At 45.6% G+C, this 27,596-nt stretch overlaps 1 protein-coding gene across 4 annotated transcripts in view; it reads right to left on the bottom strand.

The window, feature by feature from the left end:
* The window catches only part of SYN3 (synapsin III), a 456,423-nt gene that overhangs the window by 420,042 nt on the left and 8,785 nt on the right, over positions 1-27,596 (bottom strand). For all 4 annotated transcript variants that reach the window (XR_014252562.1, XM_082421000.1, XM_082421002.1 and 1 more), the window contains exon 2: positions 403-860. Coding sequence is in view for 3 of the 4 variants with exons in the window: in XM_082421000.1 (XP_082277126.1) it covers positions 403-713 (311 nt within the window). In the remaining variant the exon portion in view is untranslated. The remainder of the gene's footprint in view (positions 1-402; positions 861-27,596) is intronic.

The following is a 27,596-nucleotide window of genomic DNA, read 5'->3' as shown; positions in this document are numbered from 1 at the left end:
TGGGTTCTGGGCAGTACCCCATATCAAATGTATTATGATGTTTGCAGCAAATCATATGAACAAGCACAGTGAGTGGCACAATGAAGAAGACTATTACAGTCTAACTTTCCTTCAGATCAGGTTTTGTTGCCAAATGGGTTATAAACTATTTTCTAGGTTTCAGAGCTTTTTGGATTTTGGATTTGCAGTTGAGAGATTTCAGACCTTAAATACAAAGCCCTTTGGACAGAGTGTGGCACAAAGTAGCTGCCATAGTGCTTGGCATTAGTGGCCTTCCCTCCTGCCAGTCTCTGATGCCACAGAGCCTCTCACAGCTCTTCCCCTCTCTCTCCCCCACGAGTGAGATAAGCCCCATCTCCGCTCCTGCCCCTGGGGAGAGGGCACCTGCAGAGTCCCGCTTACCAGTCTGTGTGGGCATCATCGATCACCAACAGGATCCTGGGCCTTTGAACAACAGGCGTGGAGGGACCTGGAGGCTCCATCAGCCCCAAGGGGGCCTGAGAGGTCTGCTTCATGGCACTGGAGAAGGAGCTAAAAAGGCTGGATCCTGGAGAGGAGAAGGAGGCTGCCAGGGGCTGGGGGTGCCTCCTCTCCATGGCTGGGGATGCGGGGGAGCTGGTGGAGCTGTCTGGGCGCTGCAGGTCTGTCATGTAGCCGTTCGGCAGGTTGGCCACAAAGCTGCTGTCCGAGAGGCGTCGCCGGAGGAAATTCATGGCTGTGAATGATGAGATGGCTTGTTCCTACTCAGACTGCCTGGGTGAGGCCCAGAACACAGGCTGCCAGGGAGAGGGAGCGGTAGGGTCTCGGGCAGAAGAGCCAGGGGAGTCCCACGCAAGTCGGCTGCTGCTGTCTTTTTTTACCTGTGGAAACGGGCCAACAAACACATTAGTGGAAATGACCTCAGCCCCTTAAGGGCAAACAGATGATGCCCCTTCCTGCCCTGCTGCTGGGGGCAGTGCAAAGTGGGACATCTTTTTGGCAAGGCATTTGGCGACATCTAATTAGACCATACCCTTTTAACCTACAATTTCCATTTTCTGGAATTCTATCCCAAGAATGAAATCCGAATTACAGAAAAAGCCTCTTGTACAAACGTATTTATCACAGCATTATTTACACTAGCAAAATACTGGCAAGTATCTCAACGTTTGACCACAAGATAATGAACATGTAAACTGCAGCACAGTCATTCAGCAGAACCTTTTGTGGCTATTAAAAAGAGGTATTTAAAAAGTGATTTTAGTAACATAGAAAAAATTTTATGTTGTAATTTAAAAGATCATGATACAAGATTATAGGTACAGAATGACTACAACCACATAAAAGTTGAAATAATAAAACTTTGGGAAGAAAAAGACATCAGAATGTTAACAGTGACTATATTTGGGTAATGCAACTACAGGGTTTTTTGTTTTTTCTTTTTCTTTCCACTTACCTATGTTTTCCAGATTTTCTAGAATATTTATAGCTGCGAACTGAATTGTGTCCTTCAAATGCATATGCTGAAGCCCTCATCAGCAATGTGCTGGTATTTGGAGAGGTAACAGGGTTAGATGAGGCCGTGAGGGTGGTGCCCTCATGACGCATTAACGTCCTCATAAAAAGAGACACCAGAGAGCTTGCTCGGTCTCTACCCACCATGTGAGGACACAGGGGGAACGCAACCGTCTACAAGCCAGCAAGAGCGCTCTCGCCAGACGCCAGCCATGCTGGTGCCCTGATCTCAGACTTCCAGCCTCCAGAGCTGTGAGACAATAAATTTCTGTTGTTTAAGCCAGTCTGTGGTGTTTTGTTATGGCAGCCCCAGCAGATTAATAAACAAATGCATTCCTTTTCTGAACAGAATACAGTAAGTTTTAAAAAACCAAACTGTTCATGTGAGATCAATATATCTCATTGAGAAAAATGATTGTTTATATCATGCAATTCGACCCCACCTATATTTTTTGTTAAAATTATATTTTTGTTGAGGTAAAATTTACTTAGAGTGAGATGCATAGTCCACAAGTGTACAATTCTTGGAGTTTTAATAAATGTATACACTGGTAGAAGATTTAGTATACTCCAATCACCTCAGGAAATTCTCCTGTGTCCCCTTCTGGTCAATCCACACGTCCTCATAGGCAAACGCTCTGCTGATGTCTGTCATCGTATATTAATTTTAGCTATTCCTGAACTTTATATAAATGTGATTGTGTATTATTCTTTTATGAACAGCTTCTTCCCCTCAACATAATGGTTTCAAGACTTAGCTATGTTGTACGTATCAAGAGTCATTCTGTTTTTTATCACTGAGTAGTGTTCCGCTGGATGAATAAACCACAAATTGTTACTACATTCTCTTGTTGATGGATGTTTGAAATGTTTCCAGTTTGGGAGGTATTCTGAATAGAACTGCTCTTAGGATGTTTTATTTAAGTAATTTTGTGGAGAGAGAGGTGGGGAGAGGGAGGGGCGAGGAGAGAGAGAGACAGAGAGAGACAGAGAGAAAGGTTGATTGAGAGATTCACTTTTTCTTTGGGAAAATACCTAGAAGTTAATTTGTTAGGTCATAGGGCAGGCACATGTTTAATTTTTTTTTGGTGGCTTTGTTGGCACCAGTTGACTGCATGTTATCTATTTCTGGACTTTTTATTATGCTCCATTGATCTGTTATCCTTACACTGTCTTGGTAACTGTGGCTTTATAGGCGTCTTTAAATCAGGTAAAGTGAGTCCTCCAACCTATATTTGCTTTCACAAGATTGTTTTGAGTATTCTAGGTCCTACTTTTATGTACATTTTAAAGTCAAGTTGTACAAAAACGTCTGTTGGGATACTGTTTGGGATTATGTAGAATCTAGCTCAGTTTGGGTAGAACTGACATCTCAACATTATTGAATTTTCCACCTCATGAACATGTTAGAGCTTTCTACGTATTAAATCTTCTTTAGTTTCTCTCAGAAATGTTTTGTGATTTTCAATATAGAGGTATTGCACCCATTTTTTAAAGCTGATTCCTAACAATTTCTTTTGGGCTTTTTTGGATGGTATTATAAATACTCTCTTTTCTAAGTTTTATTATCCATTTGTTTGCTGCCAACATCATATATTTGCCAATTATTATCAGTATAGTGACCTGACAAATTCAATTACTGTCTTTCATGATTGTTTATAGATTCTTAAGATTTCCATTTAAACAATCATGCCATCTACAAATAGAGACATGTTTACTCCCCCATTCCAACCTTTTACTTCTTTTACTTCTCTTATTACAGTTGCTAGTCCCTCCACTACTGAATACAAATAATGAAAGCAGACAACTTATCTTGTTCCCCATTTTAGGGGGAAAATGTTCAATATCTCATGTTAACACAATGTTATTAGCTATGGGTTTTTCATAAATGCATTTTATCAGATTGGGACAGTTCCCTTGTAGTCTTAGTTGGCTGAGAGTTTTTATCATGAATGGATGTTGAATTTGCCAAGTGATTTTCTAAATCAATTGAGAGGATTATGTTTTTAAAAATCATTTATTTGCTTAATGTGGTAAATTACATTAATTGATTTTCAAATGTTAAATCAAACTTGCATTCCTAGAATAAATCCCACTTAGTCATAGTGAATTACCTTTTTAATATAATGCTGGATACAATCTGAGAATATTTTATTGAGGATTTTTTATGTCCATGTTCATGAGAAATACTGGTCTCTGATTTTCTTTTTTGTCCATGTCTTTGCCAGGTTTTGGTATCAGAATAATATTGACCTCACAAAATATATTGAGAAGTGTTCCCACCTTTTCTATTTTCTGAAAGAGTTTGTGTAATATTGAGTTTTTTTCCTTAAATTATTGGCAGAATTCAACAGTGAAACCATCTGGGGCTGATTTTTTTCTATGTTGGAAAGTTCTTAATAATTACCTCAACCTCTTTTATAAATGTATTCATATTCTCTGTTTCTTGTTATTTCAATATTGGCAATATGCGATTTCAAGCAATTTGTCCATTTCATCTTAGTTGTGAAATTTATTGGCATAAAGTTGTTCATAATATTTCTTTACTAACCTTTCATTTTCTGCAGGGTCTGTAGTAATTTCCCCTGACATTCCTGATACTAGTAACTTGCTTTTTCTCTCTTTTTGATTAATCTGTGTTAGGCATTTAAAAATTTTATTAATCTTTTAAAGAAACCACTTGCAGCTTTTTCTATTTTCTCTATTATTTGTTTTCTATTTCACCTATATCTGCTTTTTATTACTTCCTCTCTTCTTACTTTGGCTTTAAGGCTTTTTTCTATATTCTTAAGATGGAAATGTAAATCATTAATTTTAAACCTTTCTTCTTTTCTAATATAAGCATTTAAAGCAATGCATTTCCCTCTATGCACTACTTTAGCTGAATGCAGAAATTTGACATGTTGTATTTACACTGTCATTCAACTCAAATTATTCTTATTTCTTTCTAATTCTTTTTGACCTATGTGTTATTTAAACATATCTTTAATTTTCAAACTCCAGTGCTCTTTCAGATATTTTATTATTGCTTTTAATATGATTCTGTTATGATTATTGAACATAGTCTATAATGTTTTAATCCTTCAACATCTTTGACATCCACTGAGATTAATTTTATGGCTCAACATGGTCTATCTTGATGAATGTTTCATTTGCACTTGAAAAGAACATGTATTTTGCAGTTGCTGGGTACAATGCTCTATAACATCAATTAGATCATTGTTAAGTCAAGTTCCCCAGGACGCTGACTCTGCCGGGATGATTTGGAAGCAGAAAGTTTATTGGAGAGTGTCTCCATGATTAACAGCTGTGTGCAAGCGTGAACAGCACACATGGGCTGAAGGAGGGGTTGAACTGGAAAACAGTTTTCACAGAGGCCTCAGTTGATCTTACTGGGAGCATGGATTTGGGGCATCTCTTCAGATTTCCTCATTTTCCAGCCACTCTATTAGCCTGTACTCTGCTACTTGTCAAAGCAATAAAACTGCAGCTTTCTGCTTTTTGCTTTCAAGGGAAGAGCCACATCAATGTGAATCTCACTTGGCGGGTGCCGCTCCCTTCTTTCAAGGGTTAAATCCCCTCCAGATTCCACCTACTTTCTGTTTCTCTCCAGGAACCTCAAATAGATTCTTTTAAATACTTTACCCAAAGCTATAGTTATCATCTATGAGAAGGTTACTCCAACACAAGCTACTGAGCTATTATTGGATCTGAACCTCTTCCATCTTTCAAATACTGGATAGAAAAGTTAACAAACTGTTAAAGGGACCTTAGAGATTATTTAACAATCCCTTCTTTAGGAACTCTGGTCGACCTTACACTGGCGGGAATTCCCCGCCTTCAGAAGAATCACCTCGTTATCTTTCGACCAACTCCAAGGTTCCGCAAAGGCTCCTCCTATAATTTCTCCCACTGCAGGCCCCAGGGGAGCTTACAGTCTGGTAAGGGAAGCAGATAATGGAGAAATACTCACGGACTGGGGCAATACACAGAGCACTTCAACAGAGTTAATACACTTCAATAGAGTTAATCTCTGTTGTAGAGATTAACATGGGGGGAGGGTCAGGGAAGGCCTCTCTGAGGAGGTGACCTTTAAGCTGAGATGTGAGGGTGAGGAGAAAGGGAAGAACACACACAGAGGCCCTGAGGTAGGAAAGAGCTAGGCATATCTGATGAACAGAAGGAAGGCCAGCTCAATCATAAAATAAGAGGGAAATTTTTTTCTTTTGTAAGAAAATGTTTAGCAAAGTAGAGAGAAGCCAGATCATGAAGGGCCAACCTGAAAATAATTCTGATTTTATTCCAAGTGTGAAAAGTAAGCCATTGGATGGTTATAAGCAAGAGAGAGACGTCATCTGGTCTGCCTGGCCACTGTGCAGAAAACAGACTGTAGAGCAAGTGCGTGGAAGCAGCCAGACAAGTTAGGAGGCTGTTACAATCACTTGGGTCCTTACGTATAAAAAAAGGGAGTTGGATGATGTGATTTCTAGGGTGTCTTCCTGTCCTGTAAGCCACTGACTTCCTGTGCCACTAGACACTGGATATCTCTTCAATGACAAACTTAATTTGATGGTGGGACAAGGTGAGGATAAGGGGGATTCTGGAAGGAAGGCAGTGGGAACAGAAAGGCAGGAAGACCCTGGGATAGAATCCTTCTGGGATAGAATCCAGCAGGCCAGTTGAGTGCTCAGCCCCATGCTGCCCCACCAACAGCCGCTAGAGGGCAGGAGTGACCACACCAGACAGAACAAACAAACATTTCACAAAGCAGCAACTTTGCAGGCATACTTTTTGGAGGCTGTGGCGGGAAAGAAGACTTTACTGTGAAGAATTAAATAAAGGTTGGAGACTTCTCACTTGTCAATGGAGCCACACAACTGAAGTAAGGTGTAAATCATAGGGATGCAGGTTTTGCATCATAGCATAAACAACTCCACAGAGTGAGAGCCGCCCCACAGTGGCACCAGCTACTTTGGGAGAAGATGAGCAACTGATCGTGAACTGGACAGGAGAGTGGACATCTCTGCTCAGGTGTCTCACAGACACCCAGACTCACTTCCTTCCTCATCCTCTGATGAATTTTATACCTGGGCCCCCCTCTTCCTCCCGGAAGTGCCACTATCCATCCATTCACTGTGGCCAGAGACTCGAGTCTCATACTTCACTCCTTCTTAGCCCTCAGCGGTTTCAGCCACTCAGGCACCGGGCGCTGTCAACTTCGTCTCACGAAACATCTTTAATATCATCCTCACCCCTCCCTCACTCCTATCATAGTCTTGGTTCACAGGCTGCTAAATTAAAAAATGGACCAAAGACCTTAACAGAGACCTCACCAAAGATATACAGATGGCAAGTAAGCACACGAAAAGATGCTCCCTGTCATCTGTCAGTGGGGAAATACAAGTTAAAACAACAAGGAGAGACCATCACATACTTAGCAGAATGGCGCAAATCTGGAACCCTGGCAACACCAAAGGCTGGCGAGGATGTGGAGCAACGGGAACGCTCATTCATTGCCAGTGAGAATACATGATACACCCACTTTGGAAGAAAGCTTGGTGATTCCTTATACAACTTAACATACTCTTACCATACTACCCAGCAATCATGTTCCTTGGTATCTACCCGAAGGAGCTGAAAACTGACGTCCACACAAAAAAACCTGCACCAGGAATGTTTACAATAGGATGTCTATTCAGAACTGCCAAGACTTAGAAGAAATCAAGATGTCCTTCAGAAGTGAAGGGATAAACTGTGGTACATCCAGGAAACTGAATATTATTTAGTCCTAAAAAGAAACTGTGTCACTGGCAAAACCCGTTAACAATTCCAGGGAAGTAAAAATAGATTCTGGGTAATAAAATAAAATCTAACCTTTTTTTCTCCTTTGTGTTTAGTCTAGTTTCACTTGCTCACAGGAAACCGCCTGCAGAAGCCTGATACTCAGCACTTCAGAACCGAGTTCCCAGTGCAAAATGGCTGCGCCGACACTTCAGCTTGGTGGGCCGTGCGCAGAAGCGCTGCGCACGGCGCCTCCCGTCAAGATGGCGGTGGCGGGCCCCGTGCAGGAGCGCTGCGCACGGCGCCTCACTTCAAGATGGCGACAGCAGGCCCCGTGCAGGAGCGCTCTGCACGGCGCCTCACTTCAAGATGGCGGTGGCGGGCCGTGCGCAGGAGCGCTGTGCACGGCGCCTCACTTCAAGATGGCGGTGGCGGGCCCCGCGCAGAAGCGCTGCGCACGGCGCCTCACTTCAAGATGGCGGCGGCGGGCCGTGCGCAGGAGCGCCACGCCCCCACACTGTGATCGGCAGCACAGGGAGCAGTAGAGCTGCGCTTGACCAGCAAGAACTCTGCCCCCTCCCTGCTGACAAGAACCCTATAAAGTGGGGGCGAGGGGGGGGGGGTTTGTTTTGTTCTGTTGGCCGCTCCGCAAGGTTTGCGGAATCTTAGTTCCCCACGAGGGGCTGAACCCGGGCCCTCCGCAGTGGAAGCACAGAGTCCCAACCCCTGGACCGCCAGGGAGTTCCCTGGGAGGCGTGGATTCCAGAGAGTGAGCTTGCACCTTTCCATCCTTTGATCAAAGGATAAAGCTTTCCTTTGCTTCTAAACCAAACTTGGTCCCGCTCTGTTTGCTCGAACAGCACTGAGCAAACAGAACCAACTCGGGAGAATGGTAACAAAACGAGCTGTCAAAACCATGAAAAGACATGGAGGAACCTTGAATGCATGTGACTAAGTGAAAGGAGCCAGTCTGCAAAGGCTGTGGTACTATGTGTGTATGTGATTCCAACTGCTCTAGAAAAGGCAAAATGACGGAGACGGCAAAATGGTCAGTGGCTGCTGGGGATTGTAGCGGGGCGGGGGTGTTTGCAGTGATGGGGAGGATGGAGAGGCAGAGCACAGAGGATCTTCAGAGCAGTGAAATTACTCTGTATGATACCATCATGATGGATACATGTCCTTAATACATTTGTCCAAGCCCACAGAATGTACAACACAAGAGTGAACTCATGTACAGTATGGACCTTGGGCGATTACAACGTGTCGAGTTAGATTAATCAATTACAACAAATGTACCACTTTGGTGGGGATGTTGATAATGGGGGAGCCTGTGCATGTGTTTATGGGTTTTCTCTGCACCTCAAGTTGTTGTGAACCTTACACTCAAAACACAATGCCTTATTGAAAAGAAAAATAGGGATTCTTTAAGTGCAGGACCCCTACCAAACCCAGGCTAAGGATGACCATGGCTTTAGCACTCTGGTGCTGGACACAGCTGGACAGAGCCAGTAAGCCTGAAGCTTAAGCTCACGGACTCTGGAACCTGACTGCCTGCGTCTAATCCCAGCTCTGCGACCCTACTACCTACACAGCCTCTGGTAAGTTTCCTAACTTCCCTGGGCCTCGGTTTGCTCATCTGTAATATGGAGATAGTACCTATGTCATAGGGTTCTTGTGAGAATTAAGTGACTTAATATATGTAAAGTATCTGGAACAGCTCCAGCACACGATGAGCAGTATGCATTAGCTGTTGTGATCACACTGACTGCTTTTTAGACAGTGTGCTTCCCATTGCCAGAAGGTCTGGCAGCGTGGTCAGCTTTAGTTTGCGAGGCAGTGTGGCAGGGACTTCAGTATTCATATGAGAACAGGCTTTGGATGGATCTGACTTTGAGACCCGGTCTGCCTCTTACGGTCTGCCTCTTGCGGCTGAGTAACATCTTGGCCACAGGCTTTTGATCTGCAAAACGGGGATGCTAATCTCTGCCCTCCCTAATCCACAGGTCTTTGAGCAGAACAAAATAAAATGCACTAAACTGCTTTTTTCAAAATGCTTATTTTTTTAGGGTAAAACTGACTTTTCTGGTGTACGCATAGAACCACCACCACACCAACCAGGGTAGAGATTAGTTCCTTCACTCCACGGGAAATAGCTTCTTAATCTTTAAAGTGCTCTGCAAATGTTGATAGCATGGTGTTTCACGGGCTAACACCTGGCTCTCCTACAGTGGGACACCAGATAAGGAATATTCATGGCCTGGCACGTTTCTTAGAACATTAAAGGAAAAGACAAATTCCAATGTCTGAACTTCCTGATCATCAGCTGCCTTTGCACTGGCTGTTCCTTCACCTGCAACATTCTTTCTGCAGATATCTGCATGGCTCACCCCTCATCTCCTTCAGATCTTTGGTCAAATGTCACCTTCTCAGTGAGGCCTCCCATGACCCCCTAATCCCTAATGTTAAACCATCCATCACTTTGGATCTCTCTTACTCTGCTCCATTTATTCTTTTTTCCCCAGCATGCATCACCTTCTATAAACTATACAATTGACTTACTTGTTTTTCTTATTGTTGGTTCTCTGCTCCCTCTGATAGAATGTAAGCCCCCCTAGAACAGAGATCTTTGTCTGATTTGTTCACTAATGTATCCCTAGCGCTTAGGAAAGTGCCTAGCACATAACAGGGGCTCGATACATATTTGTTGAGTGAACCTGCTTAAGACAACAGGAATAAAATTAAACTATCTTTACCTTTTGTTTGCAAAGACTAAATGTGTAATTGTATAAGAGAAAGCATCCATCCCAGTGAATGCCTATAAGCCTAAGCTGGACCACAGCTGGAATAATGGGAGCGCATATCTGATTTCATTTTTTAGTGACTTCCTTCCCCATGAAAAGACACCAGGACTCATAAGTTTTCTCTCTCCATCTTTGACTCAATGAGTGATGAAAGATCTTCTTTTTCCTCGCCTACTAGGAACCAGCGTTTGGGCAATTAACAACTGCTAAAACCCTTTCTGCCTGGGCAAAAAGTTTAAAAATTCATGGAGATAACATGGGCTGAGCTTCATCCATATATTGATGAGCACAGGCAGTGCGGGTAAGCCTTCGAACCCAGAGAGTGTGCCACTCAAGTTGCAGAGCTAAGAGATGCTTAACTTCCTGAAAAAAGGTCAAACACGCATCTCCTGAGGGAGCAGCTCCATTTCCACATAAAAGATCTGCCGGGCCTTTCATCCTCCGAGCTATGTTCCAGCCACAGCTACATGAAAGTGTGTGCCGTCTTTGATGAGCTCAAATCCACTCACACAGGCCTTGATCTCCTGTGAGTGGCAACACTCTGGTTCCCACAGGTGGGACACTGTAGGTCCCCAGCCAAGAATTTGGGCTTCGGAGGTAGGATTTGTAGGTGAGTGAGCTTTTGCACCAGCAACTCCCTCCCCTTGTTGGAGAACGCCAGCGTGTCAGGAAATTTCATGGGAGAGGGTTTCCTCAAGGTCAAGAGAGGTGAGATTTTTTCCATGTATTAGAAACTACCCTCCCCAACCTGAAATATATCCAAATAGAGAAATGCCAAAAGAGGGTCACAAAAAATATTCATGCACATGAATATTTACATTTAGCAAATTAAAGCTTTTAACCTAAAATTATAAAGCAACTATAACTGTGTTATCCACAAAATAATCACAGGATATTTACTTACAAACAGAATTTATAGAACTCTCCAAGCAGCCCCAGGTGGGACAGAAGTTTGGCGTTATCTGACAATCACACCGGCTTGTCTCTGATTTATCAAGACCTTCCTCTGAAGGTCATTGTCAAACATCTAACCCAAGGCCCTTGATAACCTGTAGTCTGGAGCTAAATGGCCATCTTGGGTCCCTCTCATTGCTGCCCATGATGTGCCCTTCAAAGTAAATCAAGGTGATTTCTAGTGACATTAACTTACTGTAAAATAAAATAAAATACAAACCACATGTGGTTTGGGGGATATATTTCACAATATTATTTCTAGGCCTTTTCATCCTAAGCTGGAGCTGGAGAGGTGCCCACCTTGGTGATCATCTGGAACGCTGGCCCCTCTGAGCAAGATCCTGTCCTGAGGGTGAACTGCTCTGCCCCCCTCCCCCCTTTGTATTCCCACCTATCACACTCAAGCCCGAAGACACCGTTTCACTCACAGGCCTCCCTAGCCTTCTTCCTCTTCTGCTGCTTCTCCACTGCTCCGTGGATTCTGCCTCTTTAACTGCCTCTGGAATCCAATCCCTCTGGAATCCAGCTCTCTCTTCCCCTCACTGCCGGGCCACCCTCAGCTCTCCCAGGTCAAGTGCTATATACCCTGCAGGCCTGCTTCCCCCTCCAGCCCCTTCCCCACACTGCAGCCAGCTGACCTCTCGAGCACTTCAACTGGACATGATCACGTCACTTCCTGCAGCAAACTTTCCCGCAGTTGCCCACGGCCTACACCACAAGGTCCTTCGCAAGTCCTCTCACCTCCAGCTCGGAACAGGCCACCCTTGCCCCACTCCGGCCTCATCTCCCTTCTTTGGCTAAATCTCACTCGTCCGTTGACTCAGTCTTCCCTGAGCTTCCGCTCTACTTATGCCGAACATGGGGCTCCCTGAACCTGTGGGCCCACTCTCAAGGGCAGCTCTCACACATGCAGCGACCTCTGCTTGGCTCAGCCTTGTTCTCCTTCACTGCACGGTTAATCTAAGGTGCCCCCTCCTTCAGAACTCATCGCCTCCATCACTCACTCAGGCTAACCTTCCTCACCACCCCAGCATGCTGCAGGCCGGGTAAGGGGGTGTTTCTTCCCCTCACAGGCTGATGGCTCTGTCGATTTAAAGTCTCAAACTCTAATTATGTACCCATATCTCCTGGGACGCTTTCTAACAATAGAAATTCCCGGGCCTCACCCTCAACAGCTCTGGAAAAGTGGCCCAGAATCTGCATTTAACAAGCTCTCCAAATGACCCAAATGATTTGCTGCAGTTGGTCTACCACATTTTGGGAAACACTTCTCCAGACCAGAGTCTCTAAGATGAGAAGTGCATCCCCTGGGGATTTCCAAGAGGATACATTGGAGTGCAGGGCAAGAAAATTGTTTGAAATTTTCTTTCAAAATTTTCAGTCTCATCCCTAAATTTCTTTTTTGTGTGTACTCTTTATGAACACAATTATTAGCAAAGTAGTCATGATGTATAAATAAATATGCCTATGTTGGGGTGGGCAATTTTGTAGTTTCAATAATCAGCCACAATTCTTCACCCCTCCCAGGATCTACACAGGTTGCCAAGTGACTCAGCAGTTCCTTCCACTAGTAGCTGACTCCCCTGCCCCCTGACCTTGGGCCCAGCTATCAGATTAGTTTTGGCTGATGGAATGAGGGCAGAGCTGACAGTGTAGCAGTTCTGAGCCTGACCTAGTAGGTATCATGATGTGTTTCTACTTGCCCTCTTGCATCTCTGCCATTGCCATGAGAAAACGTTCCGTGGGCATGTTCTGTGGGCTGGCCCACGGATCTAAGGAGGAGAGACACGTGGAGAAGACTTGGACTCAAGCTGCATCCCAGAGCCACCCAGACGAGCCTGGCCTACATTAGTCAACTCCCAGTCAACCCGAAGACACGTGAGCAAGACAATGTTTATCATCTATGCCATCTGGAGGCTGTGGTTGTTCGTTATAGCAGTGCCTCCTGATACAGCGATAATTGGTTTAGATTTTAGGCTCACTGAGGACAGGGTCTGTATTTCAGCTCTGCATCCATTGCAACTTGTAGGCAGTCAGTAAATAGCAGAAGAATGAATGAATGAATGAATGGATAGAATCTCTATTTCCCGAGAAAATCCTCATCAATACTCTCTGTGGCCCTGTTTGAAAAGATTTATGATGAACTCACTTTTCCAAAACCAACTACAAAGGCTGGGGCTCTTAGGGCTCCCCAGGGCACCTTTTCTGCCAGTCAGACTCAGAGCTTGGTGTCCAGGGGTACTCCAGGCTCTTGTATAATCCTGAGATCAAAATACTGACCCTATTAACCGTAAAATTAAACCTCTGAGTGGTCCAAGGGCTGACCTTGGCCTGCTTCTGTTCTTTTCTTTGACCAGTTGGGCTCTTCATTTCACCAGCCCCCACTAATCCAACAAGACCGTAGCATCTAATCTCTGCTTTAAATTCATGACTGCCTGTTGCCTGTGGGAGGATCAACTTCCCAACTTCTGGGACAGCATCTGAGACTCCTAGAACTATGGCTGCCAGGCCCTTCTACTTGTTTGGAAACCTTAGCCCTAGCCACTTCCAGGATCAGGGCTGAGAATGCTCTGCTCCCTCCTTCCCTGCCAAAGAAAACCCAGAAAATCTCTGTGCCCTGATTTTATTGAGAAAACCTGGCTATTGTATACACTGAGAATAATTAGTATCCAAGGAAACATCTGAGTCTCTGTACACATCAGTGCGAGTCTGACTGCGGAACGGCTTACAGATTTCCTTGTGCCGATCACAGGTCCTTCCTTATCAGTGCCAGGCCTAGAAGTCAGCTGTGCAATGCTAATTTCCACCAACTTCCCCAATGCCCAAGTCCCTAGAGAGGGATCTGCCCAAAGGTCCTCTTGCCCACATTTCATTCTGTAGCAACAGACCAGGAAACAGAACATTTGGATTCTCTCTAAATGAAGTCAGGAAATTTTGAGGTTTGGGTATGCCTCTAGGATGCAGAGTGTGGCTGGGAGTAGGGGAATGCAGGGGAGGTCCCCTGATGGTGGGCAACTAGGATCTGGAACCTTCCCCCAGCAGAGCTCCCCGTGCCTCATCCTGCATGTGGGGCTGCTCAGAAAATGCAAGTGGGGCAGCATCAACTCCATCATTTTGTTTTTAATCCCATTTTCATCTGTGCTTTCTTTTCTTCCCTCTTCCCTTCATCACTTCTTCCTTCCCTTCCTTCTTTTCTTCCTTCCTGATTCTTTATCTTCCATCCCTCCACTTTTTCAGGAACTAATTTGGAATTTGAAAAAGAGTTGGGAGTTAACACTATTTCTTATTCAATATGGAACTTCCTTCTATAGTGTTTCCAATGTAAAATTAATTGCTATCATTCATTGAACACCTATGAAGTGCCAAACACTCTGCTAGGAGATACAGATATCTCCTCTATATCTATATCTATATCTATATCTATATCTATAGAGAGAGATATATAATATCTTTACCTATATTCTAATTCAGATACTAATCAAAATCCATCATGGAGGTATTTTTGTTTCCTTTAAAAAAACAAAATGAAAACCTCAGGGGGTTAAGTTACTTTTCCAAGACCAAACAGCAGGTCAGTAGCAGAAGCAGAATTCATTTCCACATACTGCAGTGCCTGAAATTCTGAAGTGGAATCTTAAGAGGTTCTAGTGCAACTACCTTATTTTATGAACAAAGAGATAAAAGCCTAGCAAAGAGAAGTGAGTTTCATTTAACTCCGATTCATTTAGTCATAACAACTTTATGAGATATAAACCAGTATTAACATCATCTCTGTTTTAAAGATGTGGAAACTGAGGCACAGGGAGATGAAGTGACTTGCCCAAGGCCTTATGTCTGGTTAAATGGTGGAGCTGGGATTCAAACCTAGGCAGTCTGGGTCTCCCGGGGTCCAGTTTTAGCTACCCTATGCTGCCTTCCTACGATGAAGACTGGATAAGAAAGAGACAGGGACAGAGCACAGGGGGAACCCAACTGTGACACCCAGGAGCCTGCCCTGTCCCCTCCAGTTTCGTCGTTAACAGGGACTGTAGGTGGAAACCAAATTCCACGTGAGTGGAGGGAACAGAGAGTGGAATGGCCTCGGGATTTCCTTGTGCTGATCATAGCTCCATTCTTGTCAGCACTGGGCCCAGAAGTCCTGTGTGCAATGCTTATTCGCACAAGCTTCGGGGGGAGCCCTGCTGCTGGCCTTTTGCATGACTTGGGGGAAAGCTGACAACACAGCTGCTAGCGTGGCCAGAAGAGCATCTGAATCACTGCTGCCCAGCAAAAGGCAGATCGTTTTCCAGGGCAACTGTGGCCCAGATTTACAGCACTTAATTTCCAGTCTCTAGGCTGGGTGATCCATGATGCTTGCTGGGCAGAGGGAGGGCGTCAGTGAGCAGGGACTCGGTGCCAGACCAGCCGACATGGAAGTATAACAACAACCATGATAATGGTAGCGCTGGTGCTGCTGGCGGTGGCTACCATTTACTGAGCCTCTGTGGGGAGCCAGGGACTGCACACGGATGGCCTGCAAGCGGTCCCCAAGCCTCACAACAACCCTGCCCAGGAAGTGCAATCACCCCGTTTTACAGAAAAAGAAACTGAGGTCCAGAGATGATAAGTACTTTACTCAACCTGTAAGTAATCATTACAGTTCTGTCAGGTACTGTTCTAAGCACCTGACCCTATTAACTCATGCCATATCCTTCCTCCAGCCTTATGAGGTAGGTGTGCTGTTCTTACCTGTACTGTACAGATGTGGACACTGAGGCCCAGAGTTACACTGCTGACGAGGGGCAGAGCTGTGATTCAAACCCAGGCAACCTGGCTCCAGTGAGCACGGCGGTAACCACTGGACCGCACTGCCCCTCCATGGTATCAGGATGCAAACCCAGGTCTGTCTGGGGCCTATCGATTTTCCATCACATCATGGTGCCTTGGGCCTCCGTGAGCCTGGAATCTGTCTTCTTAGGTACCTTAAACTTAGCTCAGTTACACAAATCTGCTTAGGGTTCACCATCCTGTACGCCCTGCCCCCCACACAACCGCTTCACACTTCCATTCCCTCTTCCTGGCACGACCTTCCTTTGCTTTCCTACATTCTTCAGCTGGTTATTTCTGACTCAGCTTAACCTCTTCTACTCTGGGGAGGCTTCCCTGACTATTCTCACCAACCAGTGAGGACTAAGAGAGCGGCTCCGTGTCCCTGCGGAGGCCTGCACATGCCCGTCACTGCAGGTTTGGAGAAGTGACCAAGTCTGGGTGCAGACTCACTGAGTTGGAGATGGTGGCAGGCAGAGCCGGGCACCCAGAGTCTAGGAGAGATGCCAGCATTGCCAAGGCCTGGGAACCAGCCGTGGCATTCCTGTCTGCTGGGTCAGAAAACACATGGAGCCAAATAAGTAACCTTCCCCTAGAGACAAAGGAGATCTTTGGGAGGCTTGCTCAGGTCTGCAACGTACCTGAGGATGCAAAGGAAGGGCTGAAATGAGAGGAAACACCAGTCACTTGGAACACCTGAATGAAGGTATTCACAGGTGAGGAGACAGAGAAACACAGAGATGGAAAGACAGAGAGACAGAGAAACACACACACAAAAACAGAGAGACAGGGCTTCCCTGGTGGCGCAGTGGTTGAGAGTCTGCCTGCTAGTGCAGGGGACGCGGGTTCGAGCCCTGGTCTGGGAGGATCCCACATGCCGCGGAGCAGCTGGGCCCGTGAGCCACAACTGCTGAGCCTGCGCGTCTGGAGCCTGTGCTCCGCAACAAGAGAGGCCATGATAGTGAGGGGCCTGCGCATCGCAATGAAGAGTGGCCCCTGCTTGCCGCAACTACAGAAAGCCCTAGCACAGAAACGAAGACCCAACAGAGCAATCAATAAATAAATCTTTAAATAAAAAAAAAAAGAAAGGACTAACTGAATCATTGTTTCCTTCTTGACATCTTGAAGTAATAAAAAAATTGCAATACCAGACATCCCTCACATTTGCTTGAGGTTATAGGAGGAAAATATTAAAAAAAAAAAAAAAAAAAAAAAAAAAAACAGAGAGACAAAAAGACACAGAAACAGAGAGACAGGGAGACACAGAGAGGGCACAGGCTGTAAGCAGTGCAGCACTCAATTTCATCACCTTCAGTTCCTACAGCCTCTGCCTAAGCTTCCACAGGGCAGATGGCCAGCCTGGCGGTGCTTCTGGTGGCCAGGTGCCACCCTAATGAGGAATTTAGCAAGTTCACTCTGGAGAGCAAAGGCGTGCTATTAGGCATCTTAAATTTATGAGGTCCAAAACAGAACTTCTGTTTTCCTGCCATCTCCCCCACCCATACTGCCCCTTTTCCATCCTCCCCATCTCAGCAGATACCCCATCCAGTGCTTTAAGCTAGAAATGTGAAGAGATGCCAGGATTCCTCCCTCTGGAGCCTCCCACACCCAGGCCATCACCCGCTCTCATCTCCAACACAGCCTCTGAATCCACCTACTTCTTACAACTCCACGGTCACCCCTAGCGTCTGAGCTGCTGTCATCCCTCACCTGGACCAAGCCGGAAGATCTCCTCTGACCTCCCTGCCTCCCCACCTGCTCCCCTGCTCTGATTCCCGCCCTTCAGTGCGGGTGGCATTCAATCTTCTTCTGCAGGCCGACGTCGTCTGGGCCCCCTCCCCCTCACTCACTGCCTACAGCCAAACTGGCCTCTTTTCTGTCTCCCGAACAAGCCAGCCTCCTTCCCCAGCACTGCCCTTGCCCTCAGGCCTTTGCATGTGCTGTTCCCCCTGCTCAGAATGTTCTTCCCTGGCTCATCCCCTTGCTGCCTCCTTGTCATCCAGGTCTCAAGTCCAATGCCACTTCCCCAGAGCTCTTCTCCGACCACTCCATTTAACGTTCACCCTAGACCCCCAATCCCACCAACTCTATCTTCTTCCATCCTCCTGAGGCATTTTCTTTATAGCAGGAATGGTTTCACTTCCTGTCGGACCTGACCCCCTCAGTCCTCTATTTCCCACACCTCACACCCAGATGCCGGATTGGCACCCTGGGCACTCGGTAATCATCTGTTGAAGGACTCCAGGACCCCAGGGGGGTGTGGGCTATACCTTGGCAGAAACACAGTTACCTGGAGGGGCTGGACCTGGGGAGGTGGAGGGACACCTGTGAAATCACACAGAACCATGCAGTGTGGCACCCCCATTCCCATGACTTTGTTGCCTGATGGGGAAACTAGGTACAGACAAGGAAGTGACTTGTCTATGGTCACTTAGCAAAGTAGAGGCCAGGCCAAGCCCAGAACGCAGGTCACCCGAGTCTGCAGCCAGTGTTTTTTTTTCTGATTCCACAATTATCACAATTAAAATAGAAGATTCTCAGGATATCAGTGCCTACTTGCTAGCCACTCACTTCCCCCTCTCTGGGGAGTACTTTTCTCCTAAATAAAAAAATACTAATAACCACCATGTGGCTGACTGCTTGCTCACGCACTGAGCTAATTTAATTAAGAGCATCACTTCATTAATCCTCACATAACCCTGTGAAGCAAATACAACTACTAGCCCCATTTTACAGATGAGGAAACTGAGGCTCAGGGGCTTCAGCAACTGGCAGGACATCATGTACTGGGCAAGGGGCAAATTTAAATCTTGGCTCTAGATCAGTCTAGTCTGTCTCCAGATGTAGCCCTTCAACCACTGTGATACCCTGGTTTGCTGGCCCCCCTCCTCCCAACAACCCGGGCACCAACACCAATGGGGTGCTCCTTGATAGCCTGGCACCTACTAGGCAGCACTCTGGGGCAGACTCTGCGGCAGACTCTGCAGTGACCTTCACCTTGGAGAGTACTGGCTCAGAAAGTTCTGGGGACAGCGGGCTCAGCTGCAGTTATGGGGACACAGTTCCCTCTTACAGGCTAGAGAAGCTGGCAGGCGGCCTCATGCTCACATAAAGAAGCAGGTGTGGGCAAGGCTAGCATGCAGATTTTTGCTAAAATAGGTAGTAGCTACTGCCACTGGCTCCCTGTGTGACCCTAACAGTAATGATGATGATGATGATGGTAATGGTAATAATAACAATAATAGTAGCAACTAATAGCAGTAATATTAATAGTAATACAATAACTGTAATAGTAATGATAGCAACAATATTATAAATATATAATATTTATATAGTGCTTCCTATGTGCCAGGTACTGTTTTAAGCCCTGTTTATATATTCAATCAATTAGTCCTAATAGGAATCCTTCGTTATTATCCGCTTTCCATGCAGAGGACCAGAAAGGTACAGTAACTTGCCCAGTTGTCACTGTGGTTCAGTCTGGAGTCAGGATTGGGCCCAGATGACTTGGCTCCTCATCCCACACTATCAGCGTCCATCAGCATCCCCCTAGGCAAGTCATTCCGTCACCCCTGCACCCAGGGGCTTCTCCCATTGGTAAAAGGAGGAGCTCAGATCTGAAGAACTCAGATGCACATCTTTGATTCTCACTTTCAACAGAAAGAACCAGACACAGAAAAGTGGTTTCTTTCTCTACCTTCCTTTATCCTGATTTCTAATAATACTTGTCAGTCTATATTGATAATAGCAACATGGACAGACTTCCTGCTACATGTCAGACACTCAACTAAGCACTTTACCTGTACCCTCACTCTCTCCTATACTCCTAAAAATCCTATGAGGAAGGTTCTAGTATCCTTATTTTAGTGCTGAAGCACCCAAGGCTCAGAAAGGTTCAGTAACTTGCCCAAGGTCACACAGCAGGGAAGGTTCGGAACTCTAATCAGGTTCCCCTGACCTCACAGTCTAGGCCTTTAACCACGGGTTTTGTCTGTTTCTCCTCCTCTCTCCTCCCTCTTTAGGAACAACTGAGCTGGGGAAGTAGCTGGCCTTAGCCAAGCAGCAGTAATGCCCCCTTAGGCCAGGCGCTATGATACCTCATGGTTGATGACATGTGACAGGTGGAGGGAAGCGCCCACGGGAAGCAGAGCTTTCCTATCCCGGCATCAGATTTCCACCCAAACATCCCCAGGCAGCCACTGCCGACTCCTTCCCGAGTGCAGCCCCCTGGTCCTCTCCAGCTGTCACTTGCAGGCAAGGGGAGGTTTCCACACAGTCCGCATGGAGATGGCGGCGGGGGCCTCCAGCTCCTGCAGAAAACAGCCGTTTCTGCTGCGCTTGCTGGTCAAACTGCTGAAGATAAGCTGGACTCCCCTTCACGCCCACCAATGCTCTCTTTCACCTCCACTTACTTTTTTATTTATTTTTTTTAATTTTTAAAAAAAAATAAATTTATTTATTTATGTTGGCTGCATTGGGTCTTCGTTGCTGCATGCGGGCTTTCTCTAGTTGCAGCGAGCGGGGGCTACTCTTCATTGCAGTGTGCAACGAAGGGGCTTCTCATTGCGGTGGCTTCTCTTGTTGCGGAGCACAGGCTCTAGGCACACGGGCTCAGTAGTTGTGGCTCGCGGGCTCTAGAGCGCAGGCTCAGTAGCTGTGGCGCACGGGCTTAGTTGCTCCGCGGCATGTAGGATCTTCCCAGACCAGGGCTCGAACCCGTGTCCCCTGTATTGGCAGGTGGATTCTCAACCACTGCGCCACCTGGGAAGCCCTCCACTTACTTTTTTAAATCACAGAAAGGTTTTCTCATATCCTTTCCCAGGGGGTTTGGACCTGCCTGGGGACAGAATCCTTCTCAGGAAAGGCGGAGGCCTTCAAGGGCTTCGGAACGTGGCATGACATCAGCCCCATGGTTCCCCTGCCCCGAGTGCTGCAGCATCTTCTTTTTTTGGAGAAGGGGGATTAGGGGTGGAGGGAGGAATCGAGTGATCCCGTAGCCCCCGAGAACTGACCCCACGCAGGAGTCATCCCGTTTTACAGAAGAGTCGAGTTAGGAATCTCGACTACGAGTCAGGCTAGAACTCAGCCTTTCTCCCCTCCCTGGATCGTACTGCGAAGAGCCAAGACGGTGAAGGGCCCCTGAGCTGCTGGAGGAAACCCGGGGCTACTCTGGGACCTCTCCTGCCTCTCGGCCCTGGGGCCCCAGGACTCCGTTTTGTAGAGCCCGCAGCAGAAGAGCTCTGGTAGGGCAATCCTGCTCCAAGACTCCCGTTTCACCTCCCAGGGCCCCCTTCCCATAAAGCCTTGGCGATGCCCCACCAGAATCATTCCCGCCATCGTCAGTATGAACCATGTAATGAGCATTTTCAGGGCGCCAGGCTCCACGCTGAGCAGTGAGGGTCTCTGTCCAGCCTCGTGGCAGTCCTGGGAGATGGGTGTCACCAACCCCATTATATGGATAAACAAATCCATGTTCAAGGAGGTGAGATGACATGTCTAAAGTCACCCAGCCAGTATGGGATGGAGCCAGGATTCAAATTTAGGTCTGTCTGGCCCCAAGGCCCATGCTCAATGCTGCTATAACCACAATGTCTCCAGGCAGGTGTTTCAGCCTCCACATTTGTATATTAATGATAATGTTCCCTTGCCTCCTTTAGCCCTTTAATCAAATACCCTTTTAAAAATGTGCTCCCAACAATCCTTTTCCCCTTCCCTGCTTTAGTTTTCTCTGCAATTACCTATCACCATCCAACATGTTACATACCTTACTTTTGTAGTGTATTGTTTCTCTGCTGCCCCCCAACTTGAATGTGGTCCCCATGAGGTCAAAGATTTGGGTGTTTTTTTTTTTCACTGTTACATCTCCAGCACCCACCAGAAAGGGCTGGCACATGGTAGGCGTTCAAAAGATATTTGTGAGTCAAAGAAACTGAGTGAATCCACCTCTTGTATTGTCAATGGTTTCTTCAGTGTCCCTATGTTATAAACGTTTTGAGGACAGGGCTTGTATCGGATTCACCTCCACACAGTCCCATAATAGAGCAAAGGGGTTTGGTCTGGGTGTGGGAATGAATGAAAGGGATGCTTTGCCACTCTCTTCGTCTCCCTCAACTTCTAGTTCAGACATGCACAATCTCCTTCATGGACCACTGTAAAACCCTCCTTCCTGTCTCCCTGTATCCAATTAGGTCTCCTCCAAATCCATTTCCACAGCATACAGTGTCAGAGACTTTTTTTTAAACAGAAATCTGACCATGTCACTGCCCTGCTTAAACACCACAGTTGCTCCCTGATGTATATCCAAGCTCTTCCATGCAGCTCTGAGACCCTTCCTGCCCGGCCAGCTGAAGCTCCAGCTTCCTCTCCCACCATGGTACCCTTTCACATTATCTCCACTAACTCTTATCTGCTTTCCTCCCACGTGGTCTTATGCCTTTGCCTATGCTTTTTCCACCTCCTGGAATACCATCCTCTTTTATTCTCCTCTAAGTGCCCCCCTCCCCCCAATCCCATGGGGTTAGTGAATTCTATTCATCTTTCAAAATTCAGCTCAGATATTCCTTGCTCAGGAAACTTCAAAACTCTCCCAGATGATGTAGTTCTCCTTCTGTGTTGTCTGTCAGTCTAGCCTGACTCCTAGTCGAGATTCCTAACGTGACTCTTCTGTAAAATGGGATGACTCCTGCCTGGGGTTGGTTAGGCAGCAAATTCAACCACCCAACTACTATGGACTGAATGTTTGTGTCCCCCCCAAATTCACATACTGAAGCCCTAATCTCCAATGTGATGGTACTAGGAGATGAGGTCTTTAGGAGGTGATTAGGTCATGGGGGTGGAGCCCTCATGATGGGATTGTGCCCTTATCAGAAGAGACACAAGACAGAGCTTACGTCCTCTCTCCCTGCTTTCCACCCAGTGAGGACATAGCAAGAACATGGCCATCTGCAAAGCAGGAAGCAGCCTCTGACAGAACCCAGCCACACTGATGGTGGACTTCCCAGGTTCTAGAACTCGGAGGAATGATGTCTGTTGTTTAAGCATTAGGTCTATGGTGGTTTGTTATAGCAACCAGAACTCCTAAGACAACAACACAGTTGAAATAAGGGAAGAAAAGGCCCTAGACCCACCAGTTTACAGCACCTTTTTCTATACTTTACAAAAGGAGAAAAGCTCTTCAGTCAGATTATACTGATTCTTCCTTAGGAAACAATGCATGTATATTGGGTAATTTGCCTTCCCTGACTTCAGCCAAACACACACAGCAAATCAGAATTTTGCTGGAGGAAAGTACACTGGCTACTTGAAGCGGAAAGACAGATTTAAAAGAACTCTATACATAATAATCTACGGTCATCTAGTATAATGGTGAACAGTTTCACATATAACAACAACTTTTAGGGTCATCATGTATTATAACATTTTATGTTGCTCTTTCAAACCTCAAAAAAGATATACCATACTGGTTTTTATTAACCAGACAAGAAAGAATAAAAATAGTAAGTTTTAACCTAAAGGCTAAAATCGGAAAAGAAAAATCTTCATAACATAAAACTTTATCACTGAAATAGTCCCTACATGGAATAACCCTAAGAATAAAACAATGATGACACAGTAACTATTGTATGTGTGTTATTGCTGCTACTACTATTGAATACTTCTCCTCATACTCGGAAGATGCCCTGGAGGGTTTATGCAGCATAATAGTTAAAAGCATGGGTTCTGAAGTCAAAACGACCTGGGTTAATATCCCAGCTCTTCTATTTCCCAGACCTTGGGCCTGTCATTCATCTTTCTGTGTCTCACTTTGCTCATCCTAAAACAAGGATAATAATTCTATCTCATCCACAGGCTTGTTGTGAGAATGAAATGGGTTAATCCATGTGAAGTGCTTTGAACGAGGCTTGGCACATAGCGAGTGTGCGATGAATTAGTAGTTAAGCCACAGGAAGATGTGGCTCTGGCACCCTTGGAAAGCAGGCAGGATGATGTATGTGCAGGAAGGAGATGCAGAGTCTGTGAGCTTTGAGGAAGGCCCAGGGGAGGACTGGGTAAAGGGCATCCTGCCACAAACCTCTGCATACCCCACCCCAACCAGCTCGTTCACTGTAGCCATAGCTTTCCTCAAAGGCGCTGCATCACCGGAGACTTTGAAAGCACAGTAGGCCCTCTGCACACCCCGCTCTTGGACTGCTTGGTACCTTTCACTGTGGCAGGCCCCTTGTTAGTAAAGAGGGAGCTGATGAGTTGCTGCAATCCCTTTAGACTCATTGAGCACAGGACGTCACGTGACTCCCATCCATCACTAAACAGACATGTACTGTTTGGTCAACCATCGTCATCATCATCACCAACCTACATTTCCTCTTGGCTCCAGCCATTCTCTATCTCTTCCAAGCTTCTGCTTTTGCTTTTCCCTCTGCCTGGTTGCCCTTTCCCCAGCTTTCTCCAAGTCAGAATTCCTGCTAAACACTGACACCTCCCCTCAAACATCACTTTTCTTCTGTGAAGTCACCCCAGCTAGCTCCCCCAAGAGTTTCTCATAGTGTGGTCGGCCAATCACTGACACAGAATGATTTGTGGTGCTTGCTGACCACAGACCTCCTACTTTTGGGGTGGGAACCCAGTCAGCTGCATTGTTACCAACCTCCCAAGCTGACTCTAATACACACTAAAGTTTAGAGAGGCTTCCCAGAGAGCTGGCCTTGCACAACTTAACACTTAGCCATTTCTCTGTCACCTGGGCTCCCCCAGGACTTTTCACATGAACTCTGAGAGCACACCTGGTCATATTCCAGGTGAACTGCTTACAATACATCTCCCCTCACCAGACTGTGAGCTACTTGAGGACAGAGAACATGCCTGAATTATATTTAAATTCTTGGCACCTCCAGCAATGTTGCCATCCTTGAATCCTCTTTTCCCTCACATTCCATCCATGACCAAGTTCAGATGGTTCTACTTTCAAAAGATTTTTTTTTTTTTACCACTTTTTCACCTCTTCTACCCCAATGACCTTAGTCCAAACTACCATCATCTCTGCCCACGGACTACTGCAATGGTCCACTTGCTGATCCTTCCAGTTTGACCCTGGTCCCCTACAACTTCCTTTCCACAAAGCATTCAGAGTGATTCCTTAAAAACAAATCAAACATTTACAAATCACATATTCAAGAAAGCACTGATATCCAGAAAATACAAAGAATACTCAAAACTCTAGAGTAAGAAACACAAAAGTAACTTAAAAAATGGGTAATAGACCTGAACGGACACTTCACCAAAGAGGATATAAGGAAGGCAAAAACACACATGAAAAGATATTCAACATCATTTGCCATTAGGGAAATGCAAATTAAAACCATGGTGAGATACCACTAAATGGCTAAAGTAAAAAATACTGAAAATGCCAAGTGCTGACAAGAACACAGAGCAACTAGAACTTTTATACACTGCTGAAGGGAATGCAAAATGCTACAACCGTGCTGGAAAATAGTTTGGCAGTTTCTTATGAAATTGAATGTAAATTTACCATATGTCCCAGCAACCCAACTCCTAGGTATTTATTTACCCTAGAGAAGCAAAAACGTATGTTCACACAAAAACCTGGACACAAATGTTTATAACAGCTCTATTCATAATTGCCAGAAGCTGGAGAGAACCCAAGTGTCCTTCAAGGGGTGAATGGATAGACAAACTGTGATATGTCTATTCAATGGAACACTAGCCAGCAATAAGAATGAACAAACTCTTGACACGCCCAACAACATGAATGAATCTTGAAGACATTATGCTGAGGGAAAGAAGTCAGCCTTCAGAAGGTTACATACCGTGTAATTCCACTTACATGACATTCTCAAAAGGACAAAACGGTAGTGAAGGAAAGTACAGCTGTAGTTGCCATATGTTAGAAGTGGGGTGTTTGTGGTTACAAAAGGATAGCAGGAAGGAGGTTTTTGAGGAAAGAACTGGTCTGTGTCTTCACTGAGGTGTTGGTAGTTCCATGAATCTATACATCCGTCAGAAGTCACAGAACTCTATGCCAAAGCAAAGTCAATTTTATCATATGGCAATTAGAAAAATAAAATGAGTTGGAAGAATAAGTCAAACCATGTAACCGCCTTGTTCGAAACCTCCAACTTAGAATAGAATCCAAACTTCTCTCCACAGCCCATGAGTCCCCACCAGATCTGGTTTCAGGTACCTCTCAGGTCACATCTTCTCAAACTCTCCCTTCTTGTGCCTCTCTACCTACCCCGAGGCTCACTCACTATTTCCTCTGCCTGGGATTCTTTTCCACAGATATTTCCAAAATCCCATTTCTAAACCTCCTTCATGCCTCTGCTCAAATATCAACTTCTCACAGAGACCTTCTTTAACTGACTTTTCTATAATGGCATTTCCCCTGCCCTTATACTGTTTCATTTCAATTCATGGCACTCATCACTAACTGACATCTCACTGGGTGTGCTTTATGGTTATTTTCTGTTTCCCCACCAGAATCTAAGATCCACGAGGGTAGGAATCTTGTCTGTACCGCTCATCCTCAGCATCTAGGACATTGCCTATCACAAGATATGAGCTCCATAGATATTTGTTAAATGATTAATGAATAAACCCAAGATATGAATATTCAATGATGGAATTCGCAATGCTTTGAACTTGGAGACGTACTTTGGCTTCTTTGTAGCATCCCTCAAATCACCTGCCCACTTGGCCTCTGAGAAAAGCAGCCCCAGCCCAGAATATTTAGTTAGCTATTGGTGCTTTAAAAATGATTTAAGCTCAACATCGCCCTTCTAAGTGCAGCCTTCTGGGTGCTTGGTTAGGCAACTGGCATGAGGATGAGCTAGGACAGGGCAAGGCTGTAAGCACACTCATTCTTAGAGTAATGCCACATGGGGTTTCCTACGGGCTTGTGAAAAGCCATCTAGAAGTGGGCATCTACTGATGTGGGCAAAGGAGTTGGAGGTGAGATTGAAGAAAGAAAAAATATACCACCTCTCCTCAACACCCTTCCAAGGAGAAGCAATAAATCAGCACTTAGAGGACGCCTACTCTACATGTTCCAGGCACTCTCTAAAGGTTATTATTTAATCCTCCATCCATCCTGCACGGTGGGGTCTATGGATCCCATTTTCATAAGTGAAAAAACCCAAACGCGGAGAGGTTAAGTAACATGCCCAGTGTCACACATCTATAGGCAATGGCCGGTGCTTTGAACTCAGGTCTGTGTAGCGTCCAACTCATTCTTTTCCCACTTTGAATTTTAGAAGCAATAGTCAGAGGCATGATGGTGAGCACTGTCCAGAGAGCCAAACAGACATGCCAACCTCAAGCAGGAAATGCCAGCCTGGACACAGCTGACCAGGTTCTTCACTAAAACTTTTCAAAGACCAGCATCGGCAAGTCTGCTAAAGCAAGCGGCTGAGTACCTTCCAGTAAAAGTGTACTCAGCGTCTGCTCTGTAACTCAGATCAGGGTACCCACATATATTATCTCATTTAATTTTCATTATCATTTAAAAAGAGTTACATGTATGAAGTATTATAGGCTGTTTATCCAAAACAATGGCATAAACCCTGGAAGCAAACACGAACACCTTGAGAATTCTCTATTCCCCCACTTTATGCCAGTTAGAAATTTTGCAGTTACCTTCAAGACAGAGCAGTATGAAACCCCACAACTGCATATAAATTTCATTTTGTGACTTCTTTTAGTCTTGGTCAGTGTTTTACATACTAGTTGGCATAGGAATTATTGTTC

The sequence above is a fragment of the Balaenoptera physalus genome (genome assembly GCF_965194825.1).
Source record: "Balaenoptera physalus genome assembly, chromosome: 13".
Taxonomy (NCBI): domain Eukaryota; kingdom Metazoa; phylum Chordata; class Mammalia; order Artiodactyla; family Balaenopteridae; genus Balaenoptera; species Balaenoptera physalus.
Note: the sequence above shows the minus strand (reverse complement) of the source record. Positions and strands in the feature narration are given on the sequence as shown.